This window comes from Rhinolophus sinicus, linkage group LG01 (genome assembly GCF_036562045.2).
Source record: "Rhinolophus sinicus isolate RSC01 linkage group LG01, ASM3656204v1, whole genome shotgun sequence".
NCBI classification, from domain to species: domain Eukaryota; kingdom Metazoa; phylum Chordata; class Mammalia; order Chiroptera; family Rhinolophidae; genus Rhinolophus; species Rhinolophus sinicus.
This window is the reverse complement of record NC_133751.1, coordinates 93,103,018-93,120,958: the sequence shown is the minus strand read 5'-3', so window position 1 is coordinate 93,120,958 and position 17,941 is coordinate 93,103,018. Positions and strand designations below refer to the sequence as shown.

Genomic DNA, 17,941 nt, shown 5'->3' with positions numbered 1-17,941 from the left:
CAATTTTTTCTTTCTTTTGTCATAATGACAATGTTTTGTAATTAGAATATTAGATGTGCGATTGGGTTTTATTATTTTCTGTCCACAAAAAGAAAAACAGAAGATAAGAAGATTGTCTTCATTCACACTGTCCCCTCCAACCTCACAACACTGCCACGTGATAGTTGGTGTTAAACTTTTATTGAACTCATAATTAAAAATAAACAGTTTGACCTAGCACATTTAATTACAATTTTAAAAAAAATGATCACATTGAGTTACTCCCGTTTAAACTCTCCCAATGACTCTCTACTGACCAGAATTTACATTTAAAAGTTCTTAGAGTATAAACAAGCTCTTCAAAATTTGAACTATCTGGACTCATCTCCAAAAATCCCTTAAAATATACTTTTCCTTTCTATCAAAGTAAACAAGTCATGATAATCCCCATTATAGTCATAGCTCTGTCTCTTGGCATCAACCTGAGATTTTCTTTCCCACTCACCCCTTTTCATCTAGATAAAACTCTTAAAACGAAAGTGCCTAGCTCACAGTAGGTGCTTAATAAATGTTAACTTTTTTTTTTTTTTAATTTATTGGGATATTAACTTTTTAAACAGACTCTTGTCTTCTTATTTACCTCTTCTGTGACATTTTCCATGACCTTCACAAGTTGTTTTACTGGGCTTGAATGGATGTCTGGCAATGACACCGATTAGCATCTATCACAGGACCTCACCCTTACATGTCTGTTTCCCTCAGTGGCACTTGTAGTTAGTTACTGCCCTACTACAATGATATAGTGCAGACTAGGCCAGTAACAACCATTTATAGATAATAATAACATTGTTAACAAGGTTAGTAAGAACAATTTTTGTATATAGAATCCTCTCAGTATCTCTATTATATGTCGTACATACAGAAACAGCACAATAATACAGAAACAACACAAGCTAATTCTGACATTCTATCTGACAGGTAAACTGACATAGGGAGAGAGCACAACTAATACCTGTGTGACTAGGTAACACAAATAATACAAAGCACAGATGTTGTTCAAACAGAGGCCTATTTGAACCAAAAGCCACCTTTCCTCCACCGTAACACTTTGGTATTCCTGATGTTTCCTGAGTGGCCTTTCTTACCCCTCCTTCCCTACCCTACCCTACCCTTCCTTCCCCCCCCCTTCCTTCCTTCCTTGGTATGGGTAGGTCCTTTATGATTTGGTTAAAATTAAATGGTAAAAAAGGAACATTCAAAGAATATCTGTTTTTCATAGTTTAGGGTGTCATTCTAGCTTTCTATAAGGCTTTATAAATAGGAAGAATCAAATAAACTTTTAAAAAGATTATATTCATGTTGATGCCAACAGTATTAAATTAAAATGTTTAACATTCTTTTATGGAGGAAAGCAGCCCATGAAGGCAGAAGTATCTAGAGCTCCCATAACTCATAATGCAACCTTGGTTCTTAGTCTTTTTCTTACAAAACATTATGTCATTGACATAATTCTTCTAATTTGGATATATTAGGTTGGTGCAAAGGTAATTGCGGTTTAAAAGGTTAAAATAATTGCAAAAACTGCAATTACTCATGCACCAACCTAATAGATTCCCAGCCCCTCAACATATGAGTCAACACTTTATTAAGGCTTGGAAAAAAGTTAGGAATAATTGTACCCATTAGGAAATAGTAAGGCTTATGTAAAGTCATTTTTAATTATATAGGTTAATTTTCACTGATAAATTTATTAGTTCAATGGCTTTTTGTCTTCAGCTAATAAGTTCCATCCAGTGTGAACAAGTATATTTTTAAGTTTATAAACATTATTATGAGATGAAAAGAGCAAGAAATATCAGTAAAAAGCCATCCCAGATAAACCACTGGTGGCCTCAAATCTGCTCCCCCAAATGCTTGCAATATATGAAACAACTATCTTCAAATACTTTTCTCCCTTTCTCATGAAAAATAAATAAATTTCCTTAGAGAATAAACATCTTTTGAACATATTCAGCTTCTTCTTTTATCAACTTAAACTTTATCAATAGCAGTGGTTCTCAAATATCTGTGCAATAGATTGATTTGGGGGATTTATAAAACTGCAGGTTCCTGAGTTTCAATCCCAGGTTCTGTTGCAGTGATACTGCCATGATCCCTTGAGAACTTCATTTTTAATAAGCATCTAAAGAGTCTTTGAAAAAAAAAAATCTATGCAAAACATGTTGAGAATTCTGTAATCATATGGATTTGTGAAGTAGCATGTAACATCAAATCACTTTTGTTTATTGCAATGCCTCTCTGGATGCATAATTGGATTCAAGCACTGTTACCTCTAAATATTCTAATGCAAGAGATATAACTTTTTAATTTTTTAAAAATTAATTGATTAATTTATGAATAGTGAATGCAGTTAAAATAAAGTTTGGCTATGAACAAGCTATTTCTATAGATTCTAAATAATAGTCATTTTCCTTATCATTGCCCATGGTTGAAGTGTCACAGAGGCTAATCATGAATAATCACAGGAAAAACATTCCTGTGGATAAACCTTTGTAGGATGCATATATGCAATGTTATTAAATAATGTATTCCAAAAAAAATGCATAAAGATTCTATCAACTTTCAATTACAGAAATTTACGCTTAGTTTTTCGTGTGTTTGTTTTTTGTTTTGGGTTTTTGTTCGTGGGTTTTTTTTTTTTTTTTTTCATTACAACAAAGATTTTAAAATCTTAATTCCTCAAATCTATTCGAAATCTGCTTGCTGGCCATGTGAAAATGAAAACACAAAAATTAGGAATATATGTAGACTGTATGTGTATTATTTATATTAGTTGTAGAATTCTACATAGAGGATTATCTTCAAACTTTATGATTTCTTTCTGGCTGATTCAAAACCTGATACCCCTTAGTTCCTGCAGTTACCTTCCTTTGGATGTAAGAGAAAGCCACTGAAGTGGCGGTGGATGGATAGGTGGGGAGGGTAAGCAGTAAATCATTTCAGACAATTTCACACTCAAGGCTTGTTGACATGAGGCAGGGCAGAGGAAATAACTCTGTCAGCACCTGCATCTTTAATGAAGGACAACGTTGCTGCACATTTAGAGAATAGAAAGGGAAAAATAAATCACGTTTAACTTTAAAGTGGGCTGTCAGATTTATTCAAATAGAAATACAATCTTGTGTGCTTCCCCCTCCCCGTGGATTTCCACTTAAAATCTTGCAATACACACACCTCAAAATCAACATTTTAAAAACCATACATATTCTTCACATTTTCAATTCAATCCACATACATGAAATGTAGTGTTAAAACCTATTATTTAACACTTGTCTGTCATTGTCTTCCTGACATCTGTTGCAATCAGAGGTAAATGTTTAAAATGTAAAGATAGGTGTCGGTCAGATTCCTTTGTCACAAATTAAATAAGGATGTGGCATAGCCCAGATATAGCTTGCCTCAAGGAAACACCACAGTTGTGTTTTAAGAGTATTTTATATGTGAATAAGGGATGAGGTAAATTGACGATCTAGTAGTAGTTTTTAATAAACAGGCAGGTTTTAATGGGCTCTATATACACCAAAGGCAAGAACTCAAATGGTGAGAGAGACTCAGTCATTCCAAGAATCTACTTCTTACCCATTCCTCTTCTCTTAAAACTGACTTGCTATTTACCAAAAGTAGTATTTCTTGATTTAAAACGTGCAAGTATTTTCTATTCACCACCCTGACACACCAATCACACACAATATTGTAAAACATAACAGCCATTGTAAAAATGAATCATATAGGGAGACAAAATAGAAAACATGAGCTGGGTAATCCATCCATTCCAGCATTATATTCAAATGATCTTATAATATTTAATTACACCAAGTAACCAATTCACAGCTTGACTGAAAACCTCTTTATTATTGTGGTAACAAAATAATCTACCTTATGTCTGCTATTTTTATCGCTCTGTTGTTATCCCCTGAGGCACTTTTTTCTTCATTTATCTCACTTTTGAAATAATTTTCTGATGAAAGAAGATATTTTCTTAAGGGAAGAGTGGAAGTCAGTCAGTTGAATGAGAAACTGTGTTTTTTAAAGTCACTAATATTCGATCTTGCCATATTTGTTCCCTCTGAGCTGTGCTAAACTCAATCCAGGTCCAAGGCCTCTACTGAATACAGACCACCAACAACAAAAAGAATCAAGATCTCACTTCATTAATGTGAGGGAGGGGAGATTCTGAGGCCAATGACTCCTTTCAGTAGGTTTTCTAATCTCCCTAGTCTGAAACCAGTTCTCTTAGATGACGGCAGTTTTGAAAATTGACTTCCACTCTGCAGGAGTGCTTTTTGAAAGCTAACAGCTTATTTCCTTGACACGCAAATTACTTTAAAATAATTCTTGAACTCTGTGGTCCTAAACAAGAATGACATTTAACTTTGTACATCCCATTTTGGGGAACCTTTATTTCTTTTTAAGGCATTATATGAATATGGGCCCTGAATCACTGTTCTGTATGACATTGTAAACTAGTTGATAATCGATTGATTGCCTTTGTAACCAATCTACATATCATTTTGAACAATAAATTCATGTATTTTAAGTTCTCTTTAGTTTTAAAAATGTTTTCATGTAAGATAGTAATTGCAGAGTTTTCACAAATTTTGGACATAATGTTTAAATTGATTTGTCTTCTCTGAAATTATACAATATATTCTTGAATTAAAAGGTGCCTTTATATTCCATGGATAAATTTTACAAACCTGACTTTAATTCTTCTTGAAAAAAAGGCATCTTTATGGTCCATAGATAAACCTTACCTTTCATTCTTCTTGAATGAAATGGTAACTTTGTATTCCATGGATAAACCTTACACCCATCCCCACAACCACATACATTCATGAATGTATTCCCTCTTCTAGATATCCAGATAAAGATGATTCATACCACACTTTAGCATTTTGAGATCTAATTACCTGATTAAATCTGCTGACCTGGAGCAGTTATTAACTTAAACTGCTATAGTTTCCACCTAATTGGTAACAATTATGCCTAAGCTGTATCTCTGTATCTCTATATCTATCCATCTGATATATATCTGATATCTATCTATCTATCTGATATATATGTATATATATCATAATTTTCAAAACATTTTCATGTAAATGTCCTCTTTATCCTGACAATTTGAAAGATGATGAATTACTTTGTACTTAAATTTACATTTTTCATGTACTTCTACAGAGCATAACATTTTTTTAGTATTGTCATTTTATGATATTTGGTTCATTCACTAATTTTAATCAATACTCAACAGAGTAGTGGCAAGGTAAGGGAATGTAGGAATAGGTAACAAATACTTGGAGTGTTGACAATATGTTAACCTAAGTCAATACAAAGTCACTAAACGAACTTTACTACAACAGACTGAATTTTCTGTATACTTCCACCCTAGAGAAATGTTTTTAGCAGATATCAATCCTTTTGTTTTTTTCAAAACTCCCTTATCTTCTAGGTCAAAGTGTCAATCTTAACCTTGCAGGGGAAAAAAAAAAAATATCAAGCCTCCTGACTGGTGTGTAGATACACATGACAAGTTATACTTAGTTGCTGTACATTAAAATAAATGTAACAATAAACTAAATAAAAGTCAAGCTTACAGTTTGGTTAAACAAAACACCATATGCCATTCTTTCATGAATAACTTGGCTAAATTATGATGAACCATTAAATATATCCAAATAACAACAATTTGTTCCCATAGTTTTATTTAAGAGGAAAGTTGAAATGATATTTTGATGAGTGAATCAGTGCATTTTTCCCTTTTCCTCTACCATCATATTGAGTTTAAGCAATTTCCTATAAAAGAGCTTAAGTCAAGCTTTTCATAGCAATGTTATTTAACACCATAATAAAATGATGATTTCAAGGAAACAGGTTTCCAACTTTACCAAAAACAATAGTAACTATAGCAACTACACATCAGCATGTTGCATTTTTATTCTAACACTGTTCAGCCTGTTAATTAACATGTTGCTACTCTAAAGAAATTTCAGTTTTAAAGATCTTACATTTTTTTATGTTCATTTTCTATGGTACTAACTCACGTTGTGATGTTGCTATTCTTTTTGTGTTGCACATTTCTTCCCAGCTCTAATCCTTCTTTCCCCACTCTAACTCACTTAGTAATAACTTCTTACATGTTTCAATAACATTGAGTTTTTCTGAATTTTCTCAGCTTCTCTAGGGAATTAATAAACTGCTCTATAATTAAGGATAATATTTGATCCTTGAAACTTATTAGCACACATACGCAAGAAATCATTCACACAGACTTACACGTTCCGACGAAATGAACAGATTTGATTTGAAACACACACAATAAAAAATTATTTTAAAACAAAGAAGAAATACTGGTAAAGATTCAATGAAACAAATGCATGGCACTTACCTGGAATAAGCTGTGACAGGAACAGGTGGTTTTTTGATAAGCTGAGGAGTGATATTATGACCAAAAAAGGAACATGTTTCCTTTTCATCTTTGTCCCTTCCTTGCATTACACCCAGCCAGTAATACAGATATGTTTTATCTATGAGAAAAAAAAAGAACAAAAAATCATTCTTTTAATGATTAGCTATGGTGAGCTTAAGAGAATATTAAAAACTATTTTGTGAAATCTTATTATTCAAATGCACTTGAATGTCGTTTTTCAAAAACAATAAAACAGATAAATGATGAAAATGAATACAACTTGACATATAGATGATGTGTTACAGAATTGTACACTTGAAACCTATGTAATTTTACTACCCAGTGTCACCCCAATATATTTTAATTTAAAAAAATGAATACAACTTACACAGGATAAATTCTAGGATATACATTTTGAATGAACGTAGTATTTATTAATTTTGAAAATTTATTTTCAGTCAGATATAAATAACGCATGATTCCTTGGTTTTCTATACCCTTTAGGGGATACTAGATCATTGTTTTTGATTTCCCACCAATTTAATTGGTACACTCTCATTAGGAAATACGGGTTATTCATTCACTAAATATTTACAGATGGCTTCTAATGAGCCACTCACTATGCTTCTTTGGGGATATAGCAGAAGTCAAAAATATATATTGTCTCTTCATTCAGGTACATAAACAATTTGAGGCCACTTTATATCAATTTATAAACAAATAATAAAAAAAAAAACTTTTGTAGATTTTCTGTTCTGGAAAAAACAACAACAACAACAACAACAAAACCCTGTATCAATCATGAAGGCCCCAAGAAACCTAACAGTGCCTTGTAGGCAACAGGACTTTTAGTCAGAGGGGCTTTGACAAGATGATGACTCTAACAAATGGCAGTGAGAAACTACAGGGATTCAAGTGGAAGACTGACCAGCTGGGTCTGGGAGAACTGACCCAACATACTGAAGAAATGGCATTTGAGATGTGAGATAATATGTGATAAGAGGAGAAGAAAATACTCTTTAGAATGAGAAAACAACCGAATATTCAAAGTAAAATATAAATGTAAATATATAGTATTGATATATTCAGGGAACTGTAAGGGGAGTTGTTTTTGGCTGGATGATGAGAGTTTGCCAGGATATAGTATGATAGAAAACTGAAAAGAAAAAGATATAATAAGAAGTCACTGTGTAGTTTAATGATAGATTATAATACCATCCAGATTACTTAGAATATAACTCTGGTGGGGATGTGAAGTATAAAGTAATTATGAGGAAACTTAGTTCAGAGGTCGCAATAATAGAGCAGAAAGTTAACATGAATGCTTATGAAGGACATTGGCAGAGGTGATGAAACAAATGGCTGTTGGGGAGGGAGTCAGATGGGTGACATTATATTTTGCAGGACTCCGTAATTGATTAGATTTGGGAAATGGGAAGTGGAAAGACATTTAGTCACTTATTCAAAATACATCAATAAATCTAGCACAATATAAAATGTAATTTGTCCCCAAAGAAAAACAAATTTCTATCATTCATTTCTGTGATGCTCAGAATGCCAACTTGAAAAAGAATGACCAACTCCATCTGTAGGTTTGTCTACACAAAGTTATTGAGAATGCGTTTATTTGAGCTGAGCTGCCCTTACTCGATTATTTACCACTGCAGTTAATTGCCAAGTGTTCCTTCAGCACCATCGCCTAATCCTCCTCCCAGACAGCTATAATCATGTGACCTCACTTAAGATGCTTCAGAATTATTTCTACTTTCTTAACAATTCTTCAAACACTCCTATCTGGGCTATAAGACTGCCTCCAAAGAAATATTCTTGTTTACTGTACATTCATATTGTTTATCTTTCTTGTCTTGAGCCTAATGTTCTTATAACACTCCTTATCTTAACATATCACTCATAAGTGACATTATATACCCACATTGTCTTTTGTGCACAATCTCTTTTAAGAATCAAATGAGAATATAAAGTAGATAGATTTCAGATAAGGGCAAACCTAGATAAACAGTTCTACTCTTCAATCCATACTATGCAGTTGTTAGTTGGTCCTCCTCTGTAGGGTCAGTCCCTGCACCACAACTCCTCCACTTTAGTCACAGCAAGTTCTTACAACCAATAAGCCCTAGGGTCCATCCCTCCCTTTGACATGCAAACAGAAACCAAGGCTCAACTACAACGGGAGAGTACATTCAACCCACACAAGGGCCACACCTGGAGCACCCAGCTCAGGTGAACAGGGAGACTGCAACACTGAGCCCCACAGCACATCTTCTATATAAAGCCACTCTACTAAGACTGGGAAACATAGCAGAACTACGCAATACATAGAAACAAACACAGGGAGGCCGCCAAAATTGGGAGACAAAGAAACATGTCTGAAAAGAAAGAACACAACAGGGCTCCAGAAAAATAACTAAACAAAATGTAGATGAGCAATCTATTAGACACAGTTCAAAACACTGGTTATAAAGTTAATTAGTGATCTCAAGGAGAACTTCAATGAAGAGATAGGAAATATAAAAATAGAGATAGAAAACATAAAAATAATCAGGCAGAAATAAAGAATACAATAACTGAAATGAAGAATATATTAGAGGGAATCAACAGTGCATTAGATAAAACAGAAGACTGAATCACTCGTTTAGAACATAAAGAAGCAGAAAACACCTAATCAGAACAACAAAAAGAAAAAAGAATACAAAAAATTGAGGATAGTTTAAGGGGACTCTGGGACAACATCAAGCACCCAACATCTGCATTATAGGGGTACCAGAAGAAGAGAGAGAACAAGGAATTGAAAACTTATTTGAAGAAATAATGACAGAAAGCTTCCCTAATTTGGTGAAGGAAATAGACATACAATACTATGAACTTACAAACAATACTGTGAATGTTTAAATTAAAAAAGTATTACACTAAAAGAGACATTGCCATTAATCCCCCTCAAAATACCCCACCCCTCGCTTCAAACACACTTATACAATCATTCCTGCCACTTTCTGAAGCAGTTCTTGAAGTCCTCTTACGTGAGTGTCTTTAGTTGTGCTGTCATGGCTGCCTCCATGTCCTGAATCATTTTGAGTTTGGGGAAGAGCCAGAAGTCCCATGGTGCCAGATCCAGTGAATAAGGTAGATGAGGATACACCATATTTTTTTTTTTTGACAGAAATTGCCATATACCAGAAGCGATGTGTGACACGGAGTTTTGTCATGATGGAGGATGATTTACAGCACACTTTAAAACACACCTTCTCTCAACCATAGCTAACATCCAGCTGACTACACCAAACAAGGTGAAACTTGTCACACACTGTTACTAAGTTTCAACGTGCTGCTTCCCGTGTTGAAGTTGGATGGCACTCAGCAGTAGCATTCATTGTATTTTTTTATCACACCTCGTATGAATAATAAAGTGGCAATAACTACATATCTATCAATAATTACTTTAAATGTAAATGGATTAATTGCTCCAATAAAGAAATAGGGTAGGAAAACAAGACCCTTACATATGGTACCTATAGGAGACTTACTTCACATTGAAAGACACACACAGACTGAAACTAAAGGGGTGGAAAAAGACACTTCATTAAAATGGAAAAAATAAAATCTAGAGTAGCAGTACTTATACCAGACAAAACAGACTTTAAAACAAAGGCTGTAACATGAGACAAAGAAGGACCCAGAATCCAACTTCTGGGTATTTATCCAAGGAAACCCAAAATGTTATTTCAAGAGGACATGTACATCCATATGTGCATCGTAGCATTCCTTACAATGACCAAGATGCGGAAGCAACTTGGGTGTCCATCGATGGATGAGTGGATAAAGAGTAGATGGTACATAGTATACACAATGGAATATTGCTCGGCCATGGAAGGGAATGGTTTCTCTCCATCTGCGGCAACATGGATGGACCTGGAGGGTATTGTGCTGAGTGGAGTATGACAGACAGAGAAAGATAGATGCAAAGTAATTTTGCTTAGATGTGGAATCTAAATAACAAAACAAACAAACAAACAAAATAGAAACAAACTCATAGATATAGAGTATATTTTTATGGTTGCCAGACAGGAGAGGGGTTGGGAATGGGTGAAAAAAGGAAAGGGATTAAGGAGTATAAACTGGTTGTTACATAATCATGGGGATGTAGGGTATAGCATAAGGAATATAGTCAATAATATTGTAATAACTATGTATGGTGTCATATGGTTACTAGATTTATCAAGGTGGTAGATGGGAGGGGGTCAGGGACAGGGTAAAAAAGTTGAACAGATTAAGAAGTACAAATTGGTAGGTACAAAATATTCATGGGATATAAAGCACAGGGGATATAGTCCATAATATGGTAATAACAGTGCATAATGCCAGGTGGGTACTAGACTAATCAGGGGGATCGCTTCATAAATTATACTGGGGGTGTCAAAAAAAATGTATACACATGAATTGTATTCATCTTTTGTTATCAGTATATATTGAGTATTACAATTTTAATACAGTTTTTTTTTCCTTTCTTAAAATGTGTATACATTTTTTGGCACCTTCTGTATAAATGTCTAACCACTATGCTATACACCTGAAATTAATATAAAGAAAAATTGAATATCAACTGCAATTGAAAAATTAAAAAGTGTAGGGGGGTGAAGGGCAATAAGAGGTCCAAGTTTCCAGGTATAAAACAAATAAGTCATGGGGATGTAATGTACAACATGGGGAATATAAGCAATAATATTGTGATAACATAGCACTGTGTTAGATGGTTGTTGGACTTATCATGGTGATCACTTGTTTAGGTATATACTGAGGGTGCCAAAAAAATGTATACACATTTTAAGAAAAAAATTATAATACTCAACATATACTGATAACAAAAGATAAATACAAGTCATGTTTATACATTTTTTTGGCACCTTTGGTATATCTTGAATAACTATGCTGTACCCTTGAAACTAATATAATATTGTATGTTGGCTATATTTTAATAAAAATTTTAAAAAATAGTGGGTGGTGAAACTGAGGAATTGAAAAAAAAAAGAAATGTGTGTGTGTCTGTGTGTGTATGTTCATGCAATTTTAATAAATTGCTCTCTACTCTTACTCTGAAGTTCTCTAAAATAATAATATGAATATCTCTATAGATAAGTCTACCAAGAATTTATTATTGCTGCTATTTATTTGGGAGTGAACTTAATTTGAAATATTAAGAAGTTAGAGTGTATAATACCTTCTAAAAATGTGGGTTTAATGCTTTCATATAGACAAGGCCAAATGGACCAATTACTACCAATTTTTTGTGAAGTTAGAGTATTGTCACATTTCTTATACAGAGTTTATTATTTGAGAATAGCATATTACATATAAAAGCAGAGTACTTGAAACACAGATTAAAGGCTAAGATTACAACATTTTATTACACACACACACACCTGTGTTATAATTCATTTATAATACATTTGGTTTCTCCTATAGTTAGGGGACCTTTACCTCATAAAAGGAGGCCAATACTATGCATTTCATCAAATGTTTAAATTATCATAAACCTCAAATTATTAATATCATAGATTTAAAGAGTCATTATTAAATTTCTGACTTCATTTATATACATGTGTTTTGGAAAGGAAAGAAAAAAGAAACTAAGAACAAAAGATTCTCAATAAGTTTAAAATCAATACTGAGTATAAAATACATGAATAGAAAGCACAGGAATGAAGACTAGAGAAAGACAAACCTATAAAATTGGGTAGAGAGTTAATCAGAAGCAGCAGAAGTAAGAGAATTAGCAAGATTCTCAGTGGTTTATTACCTAATTTCTTAGAGATCCTGGATATGTAGGCACAGCCACATTGCTATGCACACATCAGTTTTGTTTGGATGGATGATGGACCCAATTAAGCCTGCATTCATTTCACAAAAGACTAATTCTCATCACATTTTTGGGAAACAGACCGTTTAAAATACACTGTGTGGAAGCCCAGAGCAATAAACCTCAGGCTATCTGTAAAGAATGAGATGGTTTGAGAGTCTCATTCTTATCCAAACTGTACTGAAAAAGTTTATCAAGTCAGGATAAAGACTCAGAAACCATTGTTTTTTAAATTTAGTTAGTTTCCTTAACAGAGTCCATTTATTAGTAAAATGGACTAGACAGATACGTTACCATCAATTAATAATAGAGAGAAGATAAAGAAAAGTAATATGAGACATAGATCCTTTTAGAAGTCTTACTCTGCAACTTATACCAAACTCAGAAAAAAGGGCCAGACTGAGGTATGTGGCCATGCAAAATTCACATGTTGAAACCTAATCCCTGTTGTGATGATAATAGGATGCGGGGGCCTTTGGTAATGGATTAGGGCGCACATTAGATTAGTTCCCTTATAAAAGAGAGCCAGAGAGTCAGGGAGAGAAGAGATGACTCTATGATCCATGAAGTGGGCTCTCACCAAACACCAAAGCTGCCAGCGCTTTGATCTTGAACTTCCCAGCCTTCAGAATGGTGAGAAATAAATGTCTAGTGTTTACAAACCATCTAATCTCAGGTGTGTTTTTTGGTTTTTGTTTTTTTTGTTGTTGTTTTTTTAATAGCAGCCCAAATGGACTAAGACAGTAAGTATTGCGACATATAGAGCTAATGTTAATTGAATGGATCTGCTACGCTCCTAAAGAGTCTCAAAATTTTGAACTTCTGGTTGCTTTGTACATTTCACTGATTAGGGTGTTTAAAGACACAGGAATGGGATTGTTCATATATTTTAAAAGAAATAACACCAACTAGTAGTAACAACGATACTCACCAATGCCATTGTGAGTAGTAAAGATGTTACTATGTTACAATTTTAGAAGAATCATCACAAAGAAAGAAGAAATTATTTTATTGCTACAACATGAGAATTAGAACCATTAAGTGGTTCTTAAAACACTGCCCTTGGGGTATTCAACATACTGATTGAAATCTTCAGATAAAGCAGTCTGAAGACAGTCAAATTCACATCACTTCAAGTGCTACTGAATGCGTGGTCTGCTGTCCACATGGTGAAACGCACGCTTCCTCAGTGATTTAAAGCAATGCTAGCCTGACTTTTGGATCAGATATTTGAATACGGCGCATTCCAAGAATTTATATATGCATTTCACGATTAAAATGTAAAATCAATAAAGACAGTAAGATCGTTGTCAACCACTGGCTAAACTATGTCCTCAAAATGATGGAAATGAAGTTATGTGTAAAAATAAACATGACGTGCTATCCACCCGGCATGATGAACGCCGGTTTCTCTACTGTGGCAACCATGATCATTAAGAATCAATGGCAAATTAAACTGCACACATCCTTAGGGGGACAGGAAGAGAAGCGCAGAAGTAAATGCAGAGAGGTTCAAATCAATTTTTAACCCAAATACAGTGAATGAAGTTCATTAGTATTGCTAATATAAAGGCGAAGGTAAAGACAGCAAAGTGGGGATTTTTATCTTCTTTTCACTTTAATTATAGGATTACCTCAGGCAATGTAATTTTCAGACTTGTTAAAACCAAAATATTGTATTCTTATAGTAGTGGAGTTGTATGAAGAGTAAATCCATTAAAAAAGATCATTTAAAGAACTCTACTTGTAAAGATATGGAATGGAAAGATTTAATATAAAGAAAAAATTTCCAGAACTTTTTTATTTTTTCTTATTTTGAAGCAAAAATGAAAACTGTCGACATCAGGCACTCTTTTCAAAATGAATGTTCACATTCACAAAGTTCGTTCCTTAAAAGTATACTCATGCACACAAAGACAAAAGAAAGCCATTTTCAAACAAAAGCAATTTTTAAAATGCAGTGCTCCCACTCGCTGAGTCAGATGGGTTCTATGCCCACTTGACACTCACTCATATTTTTCATTTCATCATACTGATGAAAATTAGTGGGACACATGATATTTGGTCATCCTAGCAGAAAGTGAATCCAGTTGCAGACATATTTTTCCAGGAAAATACCATCTTTCAAGTAAGGTAACATGAAAATAAACATCAAAAGGCCTCGCTATTCTAAAAATAAGTGCCACCTCTGCTGAGTTAGATTTCTCTTAGCACTGATAACAAAAACAGAGGAAATTGCCTGGTTTGGAGAAGGAAAAGTTACATACCAAGCTGGTCTGGCTTGACACATGTGTAGAGGGAGAAATGAAGAGTGGAAGAGAGGGGAGAGGATAAGAAACAATAGGAGAGATTGAACCGTTGACTTACCAAGCATATTCTTCTGGCAATTCCTGGAATTAACAAGAAACCAATTGTACAGCAAGTGAAGTTAGTTATCCTCCCACATCTTTAGCTTTCAGAGAGTGCTGCTATAATTGTGCTGTTCTCGGCTTCATCTAATTAAAAAGCAATGTCTGGTCACTTAGGTTTCACTTCGGAGACCAAGACTTCCATGAAAGCCAGTTATGCCACAAGTTAAAGGTAAAGAATCCAAACAGGGCTTATTTTGGGGTTCAATAAATACAAATATCTGACGAGGCAAAAAATAAAAATCATGCTTAATGAAATATGGTCTCACCATTAAACTATTTTTTTCTAAAACAAGAATATACCAAAAAGTATGTTAAAATGACCACACTGATTTGTCCATCCTTCATTCATTTAATACGAATTCTTTGAAAGCCTATTACGTAGCATTCTAAGATTCAAAAAGGAGTAAGACACAGGCCCTACCCAGGAAGAGCTTACAATATGTCAGAGGGAAGCAGACTTGGATAAATTAAATATGGGGTGGCAATTTCTATAACAGAGTTAAAGAGAGTACTGTTCTATGAGATCAACAAGAGAAGAAAGCAACCAGGCTCCTGGCAAATTGGAAAATATTCATCACAGAAGTGAACATTTCAGATGGATCTTGAAGAAATAGTAGTTATTGATCAAGCCAAAAGCGTTTAGGCCTGGAGAGGAATGGAATTATAAACGAAAGTACCAACTGTGCAAAGGCATGAAAGAAAGAATATGTCTGTTTGAAAAACAATAAATAAATGGTTTCATTTGGGTGAGATTTCAGATGCCATATATGTATAAGGCTGTGATTGTAGAGAAAGCTGACAAATTAGAATGAGGCCATAACGTAAAAGGCTTTGTGTGCAGAAAAGATGCTTCAGCAGAAGAGTGAATTGAACAAATGTGGTTTTTAGGACAAAAAATTTGAATCATGGACACGAAGTGGGAAAGTCTGGAAGCCAGGAAGCTGCATAGGTCACTTTTGCAATATTCTACAATTCTCGCACTGTGTCTGCAAATACTGGCTATTTGTTGAATGAATGGATGGATGGATGAACACAGTAATAAGAACACAGTGATATCTATCTGAAATAATGTACTTGCAGAGGAGACAGAAGTACAAACACAAAGCTATGATATTCATGAAGCCCATATGTCTATGAAGATTGCCATTACATTGGGCAAGAGATCATGGTAGTTAAAGACAGAGAACACTTACAGAAACATACTTACCAATATTAAGCAGAACAAAACATACTCAATTTTCATTGTTACTTGCTTTTATTTTCTAAACAAATCAGTTTCAAACACACTGCCTTGAATGAGTACGTAAACCTAAAATTGGCTCAGTTCTTTTGGGAGATAAGTCACATCATCATTTTTAAATGAATGTGACATTTAAATTAAAATCTATTGCTTTGGGTTTGATTTTTTTTTTTAGAACATAAATAACCATGCTTTTTACAGCGACTCGTATTAAAGCTCAATAGTAATTTCCAAGCTGTGAGTAGATTGCACATTAATACTTAAATGAGCTGCAAATTTTTAGCTTGCTTAAGAGCAAATAGCTCCAGAAATATAATTATCCAAAATATGCATATAGCCTAGTCAATCTTAGCAATTGTCTTCACTTGTGTTGAGTTAGTTTATGAAGACATAACAGCAGAGAGGGTACAGAAGGAGCAAGCATTACATTTCAGACTGACTATTAGTAATGGTATATAGTAAGATAGACACTAATGAAATCACAGAAGAGCACATCTAAAGTAATTTTAATATGTCAACACACACAAAGACTTACAACAAAAAGATTCTCACACAAAAGGTTGTGCATGAAAGATGGGGGGGGCGGATTATGGGAGTGGGAATTGTGCTGCATGCATTCGAGAAGGCAAGGAGTTTTGAAAGGCATTTAGCTTTAAACCACTCAGTGTTCCTTTGAATGTCATCAGGAAGACCAGAAATGGAGGATTCAATTTTCAAAGATAATTGTGTCAGATAACTGTCTGATGCCTTTTCAGAAACAATCTGATAAGCACCTAATTACTAACCAAATTATTTTAGAGCTACATAGCTGGGGTGACGTGAAGGCTACTTAGAAAGACCTGGCCATTCGATGTATCAGGAGGAAAATGCAGTTGGAGTGTAAATTAATCCCATTTATTTGGCTAATATAATCTTATGCAACTATCTGGAAGAAATAATTTCTTATTTTAAAAAAGAGAGGAAATTTCAACATAAAACCAATTGTGGTCACAAAAATAATTTTTCGTCATCACCCATCTAAAACAACCTACTGAAAATAAACATAGGTTCAGACGGATTTTCAGGTAATTTATTTTCTTTGGGCAAGTTCTGTGCAACTATACTGATGCTATCTAATATGATGGGAAAAGCAAAGTCAGTAATTTTGGATGTTAGAAATTGGTTCCACTCTTTTAATAAAGATATTAGTCATAAATGCATGACTGTCCATCTTCAAATGTCTACACGTGCACACTCAGCTGGACTCTTGACTACTTCTGAATGTGATTCCCTATAATATTCCTGGCCTTTATTTGCTCTTTCATATTGTCATATGTAGTACAAGGCCTAAAACTGTGTCCCAATATCATGTGCTGGCTTGACATCTGATGAAATTGGAATAGCCTCCAGTGGCATAACTGCAAGCTTCCCTCCCCATTCTTCTCCTGTGGATAAGGTCCTCTATCCAAACAACCTTCCACATCAAGGGGACCAGCACAGGTCCTGCTTGTCTCCGAGTAGTGTGTTTCATTTCCCAGCCAGCCCATGGAATGATTCAAACGAGCCAGTCGTACCCTCCCAGGGGAACTAGGGCACCTCTGCGTTGACTCTACAAAGCTCGCCTCCCACTTGCTCTTGTCCTTCACTCTGCTGCAGAGGGCAACCTCCTTGAGACCCTGTATTGCATGTGGTGTCCCCTTCCCTGAGGCTATGAGTAGATGTGAGTAATACATTGCTGATGAACTCCCCTGTCCACTGTTGGATGCCATGTTTTCGACCATCCCCATGACTCTATGGGAGAATCCCTCTCTTAGCAACACGGTGAATATGAGCTGATGAAACATCATGGGCCACTCAGATGGGTCTAAAGCATAGATCTTCCCTTTCTTTAAATAAATATGCCATTTAAATGGTACAATTCCAGGATGACTGCCACATCACGGCCATCTAGAGAGGCAAATAAAATGATCGGAGGCTCTGAGTAAAGTGCTTTC

At 34.6% G+C, this 17,941-nt stretch overlaps 1 protein-coding gene across 2 annotated transcripts in view; it reads right to left on the bottom strand.

Moving 5' to 3' along the window:
* The window catches only part of ROBO1 (roundabout guidance receptor 1), a 1,112,802-nt gene that overhangs the window by 953,814 nt on the left and 141,047 nt on the right, over window positions 1–17,941 (bottom strand). For both annotated transcript variants that reach the window (XM_019750008.2, XM_074333367.1), the window contains exon 2: window positions 6,425–6,563. In XM_019750008.2, the coding sequence (XP_019605567.1) occupies window positions 6,425–6,512 (88 nt within the window). In that variant the 5' untranslated portion in view covers window positions 6,513–6,563. The remainder of the gene's footprint in view (window positions 1–6,424; window positions 6,564–17,941) is intronic.